The sequence below is a fragment of the Tursiops truncatus genome, chromosome 11 (genome assembly GCF_011762595.2).
Source record: "Tursiops truncatus isolate mTurTru1 chromosome 11, mTurTru1.mat.Y, whole genome shotgun sequence".
Lineage (NCBI taxonomy): Eukaryota > Metazoa > Chordata > Mammalia > Artiodactyla > Delphinidae > Tursiops > Tursiops truncatus.
The window spans coordinates 8483044-8494760 of record NC_047044.1 but is presented as its reverse complement, the minus strand read 5'-3'; the positions used below and the strand labels follow the sequence as shown (position 1 = coordinate 8494760).

The window sequence follows — 11717 nt, the reverse complement described above, 5'->3', positions numbered from 1 at the left end:
ATCTGGAATAGTAAAATGCTTTCTTTTTTCTTTGAAAATTTGTATTGAGAAATAAAACATACATATAAAAGAGAAAAGAAATACATACAGTTAAAAGAATAATTATAAAATAAATGCCCATATACCTACTACATAGGCCAAGAAATAGAATTTAACCATACCCCAGAAACCACCATGTGTCCCTTCCTGATCGAATCCCTCTTGCCCGACTCCCTAAGGTACTAATTAGCCTAAATTTTGTAATAGTTATTCCCTTTTCTTTATAGTTTTATAAACCATAAATATACATATATGTCTACATATACATATATATGGCTTAAAAATGTATATATTGGAATTTTATATTAATGGATTTAAACTGCATATGTATTCTTTTGTGACTTGCTGCTTTCACCTAGTGTTGTGTTTTTGTAACTCATCCAGGTTGAGGTGTGTTTCTGTAGTTCATTCATTTTCATGCAGTATAATATTCTATTGTCTTAAAACACTGTAGCCTATTTATCTACTTTATTGTTGATGAATGTTTGGGGGTTTTTTCCTGTTAAAAATAATGCTCCAAAAAATATTTTTGTATATGTGCAGAAGTTTCTCTAGGGTATGTACCTAGAAGTGCAACCACTGGTTTGTACAGTAAGTACATAGTCAAGTGTACTAGATAAGGGCAAACTTTTTAAAAGTAGTGGTACCAATTTTCCCTCCCACTGGGAATGGATGAGAGTTGCTGTTGCTCTGCACCCTTGTCAACACTTGGTATTGCCCAACTTTTAAATTTTAGCCAGCCTGGTGGTTGTGAAATGGTATCTCTTTGTGTTTTTAATTTGCATTTTGCTGATTGACAGGAGATTGAACATCTTTTCATAAGCTTAGGGACATTTATGCGTCCCCTTCAGTGAAATTCCTACTCAATAATTTTGTAAATTTTTCTGGTAGGTTGTCTTCTTCTTACTGATTCATAGCAATTCTTTATTATATTCTGGATGCTGATCTTTTGTCACAATTATGAATTGCAAATCAGCATGCTTCCTTTTTTATTCTGCAAATCTGGTCACCCAAGCAGAGATTCCATAAGCAAACCTGGAGAGTGAAAACCACTGGCTGAGGCTTCTGTCCTAGGCAGTATAGTGAAATGCCATGCCGTTCTGTAAGCACAGGCCCTGGCACTTTGGAGTGATTGCATCTTAGTTACTGACTACTGCTGACTTGTGGTACTTGCCTTTGCAGGTGGAACAGGAGGATTTTGTAATGGAAGGGCATGGCAAGACTCCACCTCCTGGTGAAGAAAGCAAACAGTGAGTTACAGTTTATTTTAAAAGGGTCTTATTACAGATCTTCAGAAACACTTTGGTTAAACATGCTGAGAGCATGTTTGCAAGGGATGTATATGTTGGGCACATTGTGGAACTCACGAATTGCTTTGGTGGCTGTTAATGCATTGCTTCTATTTATAGACAGACTAACTGGAGGGACAAGAAAGTTGGCTTTGTAGTTTTTCACACTTGACTAATCAAAATTTATGTCACGCTTTAGCAAAGGCTTTAAGGCTTAGGATGTTCCAAACTGAACTAACTCAGTCTGGTTGATTTCCAAAGACAGCGTAAAATGGTATATCCTTTTCTTAGCAATGTCTTTATGAAGCAAACTTAATTAATAGACTGTTTTCCTGCATTCCAGGTGTGAATTTATTTGAATAATACTTCCTGAAATTCTATTCCATTAGTTACTTATACTTCTGATCTTTGTTTAAATAGCAAATTGTTTCCCCAAAGGAACAGGAATTATAAATAATATAACTTAGCCAACATTCTAAATAATTGAGGATGTCTCCTCTAACTTCTTTTTTTTATTTTATTTATTTTATTTTTGGCTGTGTTGGGTCTTCATTGCTGCGTGGGCTTTTCTCTGGTTGCGGCGAGCAGGGGCTACAGTTTGTTTTTTTTTAATTTATTTATTTATGGCTGTGTTGTGTCTTCGCTGCTGTGCACGGGCTTTCTCTAGTTGTGGTGAGCGGAGGCTACTCTTCATTGTAGTGCGCAGGCTTCTCACTGTCGTGGCTTCTCGTTGTGGAGCACGGGCTCTAGGCGCGCAGGCTTCAGTGGTTGTGGCACGTGGGCTCAGTAGTTGTGGCTGCTGGGCTCTAGAGCGCAGGCTCAGTAGTTGTGGCGCACAGGCTTAGTTGCTCCGTGGCATGTGGGATCTTCCCAGACCAGGGCTTGAACCCGTGTCCCCTGCATTGGCAGGTGGGTTTTTAGCCACTGTGCCACCAGGGAAGCCTGGGGGCTACTCTTCATTGTGGTGCGTGGGCTTCTCTCGTTGTGGAGCACAGGCTCTAGGTGCGCGGGCTTCAGTAGTTGTGGCACGTGGGCTCAGTAGTTGTGGCTCATGGACTCTAGAGCGCAGGCTCAGTAGTTGTGGCGCATGGGCTTAGTTGCTCTGCGGCATGTGGGATCTTCCCGGGCCAGGGATCGAACCTGTGTCCCCTGCATTGGCGAGCGGATTCTTAACCACTGCGCCACCAGGGAAGCCTCTCCTCTAACTTCTCAAGGAGTGATAAGTTTTAAATCTGAAATTGAGAGTCCTCTAGGTAGCTTTTGTGTGGCAGTGAGTAGATTTTTTCCTCCCTCTGTCACAGAACTTGAAAAATTCTGTTGCAGAGCAGAGTGGTGTTTCATATGCCCTTTTAAAGGAAAAACAGTTAAGACTGGCTTAAAGTACTGACATAACTGCTATTTTTTATTCAGACAGTAGTCTTCTAAGTTGAATGGGACAGTGATTCATGGAATTTACCGAAAATCTGTAGAGAGAAACTCTTTTCTCTCATCTTTTTTTTTCCCTAGAAAATAATTTAGTTTTGGTCTGTCTTATGAAAATTATGTCTCTGAAACCCTTAGGAATGAATTATGCAGAATATGCTATGCTGCCCTGAGGCCAGGTTCATTAAAATAGAATGTTTGTCTTGTATTTGTTGTGAATGGAAACCAGGATATTTTCACAGCTGGTTTAATTTGCTAACCAGGCAGTTTTAAAAATAGCTCACAATATAAATCCTAACTTTGCTGTATTCTGTCAAATGCACTTATATTCTGCATGGGCGGATGGAATCAATTCATCTTTAGCAAGTTAGAAAGCCAAACAACTAGTCCCAGTAGAGGGAACTAGGGACACTTCGGTTGCCCTGCCCCCTTATCCACTCCTGCCTCCCAGACTCAGGTCAAAGGTATTATAATATAAAAATCATAGCTCCAATTTGACGAGGGTTTTCTGTGCATTGAGAACTTTGCTTAAGGTGCTGTGTGTGTTATTTCCAACCCTTACAGTGTCTCCACTTCAGATATTGGGGTCGGTAACTTGCCCATGGTAATGCAGCTTGAAACGGAAGTTAGGATTTGAACTGGATCTTTCTGACTTTAAAGTGTTTTATAATATCTCTTGAATGCAAATTCTTTGCCAACCTTGGGATCTATGTTCCTGAAAAGTATTGTGGCTAGCAAAATTGCAGCTGTCAAGATCAAAGTCTCACGGATAAGAGTGAGTTGGGGGAAACAGTGAAAATGGCATAAAGCCTATTTTTAAAACACAGATGAAGGTTCTATTCTCTGAAGGGTATCCATTTCCCAAACAAACCAGTCTTTATCTTTAAAAACCTGCTCCAGTAACTCCTATCCTGAATCAGCTTCTTTAGGTATTCAGGAAACATTGCTGGGATAGATTCTCCCACAAGTTTTATGTTATACAAACTGTACTTCTTTTAGAGAACTTAAAACAGCCCCAGCAGACTTGAAACGTCATGGGGAATGGGGAATATACCATTTCCCTTGATTGTTTTGTTTTCACAAATCTCTGACTTTTCACAGATGAATCTTGTTTTATTTTGTTTTGTTTTTTTGTGGGAAGGGGTTGTTTGTTTTTTTCTGGGCTTGGTCTGCTATCATATATTGAAATGATAAAGCAGAAGTGAATCTTCTCTCTGGGGCTTCCTCCAATAGACCTGCCCTCCTCTTCTGTGGGAGTGGGGGGAGCAAAGGTGCTGTGTTCTTTTGTTTGAGGCAACAGAAATAAAAAGAGTGAACAAAATTTTTATTTTTTGTATCTCAGAACTGCAGTTAGCAAAGGATGATTGAATCCTGGATAGTAGGATCTAGGAACTGAATACTACATTCTAGATCCTGTGAGTGACATATTGCTGAATAACTTATGAAATTCCCATCCATTCTTTTTTTTTTTAATTATAAAAGTAACACATGGTTGTCATAAAATATTCAAACAGTAAGTGTGGATTTAGAAATAAAAATGAGACTCTTCTTCTACCCTCCTTCCCTTTCTCATCTTCTTAAACATTTTCTGTATATTTAGAAAAAACAACTAAATAGATTTTTTTCCTAATATAATTCTTCTGAGACTTGCTTGTTTCATCTGACATCTTTTGCAGTCTATTTCATTCTTTTAAACATCTGCAAAACATTCTGTTGAACTGATGTACTGTAGCCATTCTTCTCTAATAAATATTTTGGTGGCCTTCGCTTCTTTGATTATTACAAATAATACTTTATTGAACATCCTTATTCTTATATCTTTATACACAGGTGTATTTCTGTAGAATAGATGTCTAGACATGGAGCTGTTTGGCTCATGGTCATGTTTATTTTTTTACAAGGAGGTAGCTGCTATCAAATTACCTTTCAAAAGAGCTATACCAATGTTCATTTCCATCAGCAGTGAATGAGAGTGCCCATTCCTCCACACCTTTGATGACAATAAAATTATTTATCTTTGAATTTTTGCCCCTCTAATATTTTATTGTTTTAATTTACACTTTTATGCTTACTAATAAGATGGAATGTCTTTTGTTCGTTTATTGGCCGTTGATTTTTATTTCGTGTACCACCCTATTTACCTACAATTCCCATTTTTCTTTTGGATTGTTTGTTTTGATAGTTTTGTAGGAGCCCTTTACAAAGTGTAGATATTAACCTTTGTCTTTTGAGATGTTCTGAATATTTTCTCCCAGCGTTATCTTTTAACATTGGGGTATCTGTCATACTAATAAACCATTTACATTTTTATGTAGTAAAATCAGCCTTTATGGCTTCTATGTTTTGTGCTTTCCTAAAGAAGTCTTTCCTACCCTAACATGATGAAATGTCCTGAGTTTTTCTGCTGTATTTTTCGCTTTTATACCTTTAATTGAACTGGTACTCATTTTTGTGTATGGTATGAGGCAGAGATCTAGCTTAATTTTCTTCTGAATTGGTTTCCAGAATGGCTCTCATTCATTGGTATTAGCTTGTACGAAGAGCCTTTTTCACTTAGGGAGGCAGGTGGAGCACAGGGATTATATAACTCGCTCACAGTCACAAAGCAAATTCTAGTAAGGATCAGGTCTAAAATTATTTCTGTTAGCTGATCTGTGCCACTTTCCTTGTTTCTTCATTTAACATTTTTATCATAGGTTCTGGAAGTCTTGAAAAAATTATTTTATTTCTGTGATGTTTATTCCAATGGAATAAGTTCTATTAATAGGTAGATTAAGGTAGCTATGCATGTAGAAAGCTTCTTGAAAACATAATTGCATTTTGATACTGAAAAATATTTGTGCTAAGTTGTTAATATTTAGATCAGTTGTGCTGATTTCTGGTGTACATGTGAATAAGATTTAGTAGAATGTATAGCTTTAAACATTTGTCTATATATATTGTCTCAATATTATTGCTTTTTATGAGGCTTATTTACTATTAGTGTATCTAATATAATCATTTTTCTGAGGATATTCACTTTATGAGCTATTGAAGCAAATCAGACAAACCAAGGTTATTGCCATATGATTACTACACTAAACTCACACAGTATTAATCACATGATGTGTTTGACACAGGGGTAAATATAAAACTATTACAGCTTTTTAAAACACAACACGGGCAGATACTTGCTCATAGATTGTGTTTGATCATGCTTATTGAAAGCTCATTCCAGATAAAATGTTTCTACCCAGGCAGGATTTTGATTTGGTTTTATTTATGATACAAGTGGTGGTCTAGTTATTTGTGGGCATATCATTTATTGTAATTTTTTTTTTGAGATAAACCCACGCACATATGGTCACCTATCTTGTAAATTATTTGGAAGTTAGATATCAGTTTTGGTATATTAACAAGATGAGTTTGGCCTCTTTTTCATTTCCTCCTTTAAAAAAATTGTAATATAGCTTATAAACAAATCTAAGCTTTAAATCTCCATGCTGAAATTCACTCATATTCTCAAAAGATATTTGTCTTTAACCTACTAAAATAATTCAATTTTTCTAGTAAATTTTTATCAATTGAATTTTCTTAATTCTTTTGGTTCATTTTATGAAAGGTCATCATTAAAAATGACTCTCTCAAAGCAGCATCTCAAAGACATATTTGCACACACATATTTATTGCAGCATTATTCATAATAGCCAAGAAGTATAAGCAACCCAAATGTCCATTAACAGGTGAACAGATAAAGAAAATGTGGTATATACATACAGTGGAGTATTATGAAGCCTTGAATAAGAAGGAAGTCTTGTCACATGCTACAACATGCATGATCCTCAAGGGCATTATGCTAAGCAAAATAAGCCAGTCACAAAGGACAAATACTGTATGATTCCACCCATATGAGGTATCTAATGTAGTCAGAATCATAGAAATAGAAAGTAGAAAGGTGGTTGCCAAGGGCTAGGGGGAGAGAGGAGAGAGAATTAGTATTTAATAGGTATAGAGTTAAAGATGAGAAAATTCTAGTGATCCGTTTCTAAACAAAGTGACTATACTTAATACCACTGAACTGTACACTTAAAAATAGTTAAGATATAAAATTTAATGTTTTTTACCGTAATAAAATAAAATAGCAACCAAATTGAAATGTACCTTAAATGTAAAATATAGCCTGGATTTCAAAGACTTAGTACCAAAAAAGAATGTAAAATTAATAACTTTTATATTGTTTGTTTATTTATTTATTGCACTTAAAAAGCAGTTAGGCCATTTGTTGGCATTAGGAGAGCATTCCTTTAAATAAGAGAAAGGACTCTGAACACTAAAATCTCATCCATTTTATGAAAACTTGAGACCAAACTCTTCATCATCTGTAAACTGCTTAATCACAAACAGGAGCAAGAATTTGAGTTAAATAAATTAAACCAAACTGTCCGGCTACAAGAAAATGAAAGGAAAGCTGGGGGGCGGGGAAGAAAATGAAAGGAAAGCTGAGGGCGGGGGAGCCCTCCCCCCAAAGTCCTTGCTTTCACACTACAATGTTTCAGGTACAAGAATCCGACAGTTGGGACTTCCCTGGGGGTCCAGTAGTAAGACTCCCCCTTCCAGTGCAGGGAGTGAGGGTTCCATCCCTGGTCGCGGAACTAAGATTCCACATGCCTTCTGCCCAAAAAACCAAAACATAAAACAGAAGCAATATTGTAACAAATTCAATAAAGACTAAAAATGGTCCACATCAAAAAAAAAAAATCTAACAATTCCCCAGTGCAGCACAAAACCGCTTCCCGTAAGGCAGTCATTTAATTATCAACTGTCCAAAGGCTAAGAAAATTTCGTGGAAAAGGAGCATACCCTCTGGCTCTGTGCGTGGCCTGTAGCTGAGGAGCCAAGTTCTTAAGAACCGAGGATTGACTGCCATACTCTTGGGGAGAACGCCTTCATAGAATCTCAGGCATCCGTTCTCAGCTTCCCCATCTATAAAATGCGGCCCTGGCGAGGCAAGACCTGATAGGCTTCCATATCGAAGGCTTCACGCACCTCATTGTACTCCAGCACACGCCGCTTGATCTTGGACGAGTCAGCCCAGATGACGAAGTCCTACATGCTGCACGTGACAAGGAAGGTGGGGTCGGTGACCACGTTGGGGCCCTTGTGCACCTGGCCCTGCTCCATGAATGCCACGGCGGCCTGGAGGTGCTGCGCCAGGCGCGGCTCAAGCACTACAGTGAGCAGGCTATGGCGGCAGAAGGACGAGGCCTTGAGGAAATCGCAGAGCTCCGGTGATCCACATGTGGGCACTAGGCCGAGAGCATACTTCTCCAGCAGCGCTTCGGCAGGTCGCGCAGGCGCAGCTTGCACGCCCAGCAAGGCTCAGCTGGTGGTAGCGTGTGTCGTCCTCGTACCGCTGCAGCTGCAAACGATGACGCCGCGATACGCGCAGCTCCTGCAGGTTGAGATCAGTGACTTCCCGGTTCAGGAACACCATCTGCTTCAGCCGCTTCTCACGGAATTTAAGCTTCCACACCATGGTGGCGGCTCAGATGCTCTATATTGTTTTATGTTGAAATGATAGTCTGTTATATATGTTGTGTTAAATAAAGCATATTAAAATTTTAAAAACCAAAAAAATCTCATTTAATAATGTATTTTATAGACAGTATCCCCCTTTTAGGGATTGTTGATATAATTGTATCATTTTCTATATTTCTACTATCTTGGGGTGCTTTTTTAACTTCCCTTTCTGAGGGAGAGTCTATTCTTGCATCGGAGACCTGTAAGGAAATCGAAATGTTGAAGACAGTTTTATATTGATTCAGAGAGAAGAATGTAATTTAGGGAGTCAGCACCACCCTTTATACCCCAGTGTGGTGTAATATGATTTTGTGCTTGAGGTGCTATTTTTTAAATGTCTTAACTCCAGTGTCTTGATTAAATTCTCTTCTTACTAATTACATTCTTCCCAACTTAAATGTCTAGTTATAAAATGCCCTTTTAATTTTTCTGAAATATTAATTATACAGACCTTTTGTAAGTTCTGATAGTTAGTCCTTACCTTTGTTTCTGCTCCTACTCGAACTCCTTAACCTACAGTTCTCTCTTCCTCACATTCATCTTATACTGTGGTACAACTTTTAAAAGTTTATTCTTTCTAAATCTCTACAGTTGATAGCCCTTGTTTTATATTTGACTACCAAATTTAACACTAAACTCTTTTTTTTTTTTTTTTTTGCGGTACGCGGGCCTCTCACTGTTGTGGCCTCTCCCATTGCGGAGCACAGGCTCCAGACGCGCAGGCTCAGGGGCCATGGCTCACGTGCCTAGCCGCTCCGCGGCATGTGGGATCTTCCCGGATCGGGGCACGAACCCGTGTCCTCTGCTTTGGCAGGCGGACTCTTAACCACTGCGCCAGCAGGGAAGCCCAACACTAAACTCTTTGGAAACCATTCTTCTGGTGCTTATTTAAAGGCTTTTGGACGCTCTGTAGCATTTCCTAAATACAGAGAAAATGAAAGTATTTCCAAATCACTCATTTTATAGATAATTATCTTCAAAACACAAACCTTGGTATTTGGCCATAGGAAAGGGTTTTTTGGTTTGTTTGTTTTTAACATTTTATTTTCTGTTTTCTACCATCAGTTTTTCACCAACTTTTTTTTTCCTTTGGGCCATTAAAATATGTACATGTTGAAATAAACTTATTAAGAAGTACCAAATTGAATGCTTTATAAACTCAATCATTACTACACAGCAGTAAGCTGGACACCAGGAAAATAGTTGGATTTCTTTTTTTAATATTTATTTATTTGGCTGCGCCAGGTCTTAGTTGCAACACGTGGGATCTTCGTTGTGGCATGCAGGATCTTTTTTAGTTGCCGCGTGTGGGATCTTTAGTTGCGACATATGGGATCTAGTTCCCTGACCAGGGATGGAACCCGGGCCCCCTGCATTGGGAATGCGAGTCTTAACCGCTGCACCACCAGAGAAGTCCCTGGATTTCTATATAATCTTTTCAGATTGTTTTTGGGAGAAAAGAAGTGAGAGTTATTTTCACGTTTATTAGTATTTTGAAAATGCCACAAAGAGGTTCAATAGATAGTTATGCTCATGGAATTTTTGCTGCTGGGAATTTTAGTATAACGATAAACATTTTATACTAAGTCTTTGGGAAACTTTCAGTTGCTAATAAATTTTCTAATATACATAGAAGTCACTTAAAAAATTTAATTCTTTGAAAATGTCTTTAAGTTCTAAACTCTATTTTATGAGGTTTTTCCTGTGTTTTGTAATTGAAAATGACTACAGACTGTGGATTGCTGCTACACTTACAGGTTAAAGTGGTGACTTTAAACAACAGTGAATAGGGTAGCTCATGTGGCTCTCAGAAAACTACAGTTAATCTAATAAAAGTCTTATTTATTTAGCTTATATTTTACTTATGAACAAATAATATGCTTTCATGGAAGAATATTACTTGAAAGGCAAAATGTAGTAAAATTAATTTGCCCAGTTCCTTGAAATTGTTGTTTTAAGGTTGCTTCTTTGGAGATATTACTGTTATCGTATAGTTGTAAAATGTTTTGAAATACATAGCATTATGTAAATATAGATAATGAAATGCATGTTCAGTTGCAAAAATTTCCAGTGGTGTCATGAGGAGAAGGTAGTGTTTATTTCCCCCAAATTTTATGTTCACTGGAGGGTATGGACACAAGTCCTGCCCTAAGCACTGCGCCTTTCCTTACCCACTGGGAGTCTGTGTACTGAGGTTTTGGCAGAAGTACGGGGTGGAGGGGGAGGGAGATTGTAGTAAAGAGGAGGTACAGCATGATGGCAGGCAGTGAAAGGTCAGGCTAAGGCTTTTTGCTCTGTCTTCAGCTCTACAAGAACAGAGACTTTTGCCAGCGTGGTCACTGCCATTGGCACCAGAAAACGTCAATAAGTATATACTGAATAAATTAAGATGTCAGTAAGTTCCCACAGACTGTTAAGAATCCCTGTTCTGCACACTCACTTTGAAAGTCTGAAGTGGGGTGACTAAAAATCCTAACTTAAGAATATTTTATTTATTATTAGCAGAAGAAAAGTGAATTGGTAACCTGTCATGTTTGACTTTGTATTCAGTACTTTCTTAAATATATTCCAACAGATCCAGCTTTAACAGATTCTCCTCTTTAAGTGTCCCTACCTGTAAGCCAGTTGATTATTATTTCGCAAAAAAAAAAAAAAGAAAGATTTCTATGCAAGACTGAACTCTTTCTTTGCTTCCAAGGGCCTCCATAAGATGCCTTTAGCCTACTTATGCATATTTTCTCTACTGTTTGAAGGATCTTCCTGCTCCTGCCCAGTGTCTCTCAGTAAGGTCTTCCATGCGTATCTCGTTTCCTTCCCCCTCTCATGCCTTTGTTCAGGGAAAGAGACCCTTCCTTCTGACCAGGAGCAAACCTAGGTTTTGTGGGAATGCTCTTTAGGAAAAAGAAAATCAGATAACCAACAAGGACCTACTGTATAGCACAGGGAACTCTACTCAATATTCTGTGATAACCTATATGAGAAAAGAGTCTAAAAAAGGATGAATATACATATATGTATAACTGAATCACTTTGCTAACACAACATTGTAAATCAACTCTACTCCAATAAAATTTAAAAAAAAGAAAATTTCAAATACATAACTGGTACGAAAGTGAATATTTATTTACAATGAGGAAAGAAATCACAAAAATGGCAACTTAAAAAACGTTGACAAATAATATTTTATATTAATTTGTATTAATATTTGCCTAACACATTGCTGTAAAGTTTTTTTCCCAACATTTTCTGGCTGCTTACTCTTTGATTGACCCTTCATATTACGACAATTCTGTGATATATTCTAAAAAGAGATAGAGATAATTCAGTGTTTTCTATAGCATGGTTGACCAAAATATGTTGTTTGTTATTGATAGATGAGAGAAGTTCCTTTCATCTTCACAACCTGTT

The 11717-nt window shown here is 37.7% G+C and overlaps 1 protein-coding gene and 1 pseudogene across 15 annotated transcripts in view; one reads left to right on the top strand and one right to left on the bottom strand.

Annotated features, from left to right (window-relative positions):
* The window catches only part of TNRC6B (trinucleotide repeat containing adaptor 6B), a 262411-nt gene that overhangs the window by 96216 nt on the left and 154478 nt on the right, over positions 1-11717 (top strand). For 14 of the 15 annotated variants that reach the window (XR_012324172.1, XM_073788147.1, XM_073788155.1 and 11 more), the window contains one exon: positions 1222-1289. The exons of the other annotated variant lie outside the window; for it this stretch is intronic. Coding sequence is in view for 13 of the 14 variants with exons in the window: in XM_073788147.1 (XP_073644248.1) it covers positions 1222-1289 (68 nt within the window). In the remaining variant the exon portion in view is untranslated. The remainder of the gene's footprint in view (positions 1-1221; positions 1290-11717) is intronic. 15 annotated transcript variants of the gene reach the window in all.
* On the bottom strand, positions 7658-8265 carry LOC109551321 (U3 small nucleolar ribonucleoprotein protein IMP3-like; annotated as a pseudogene).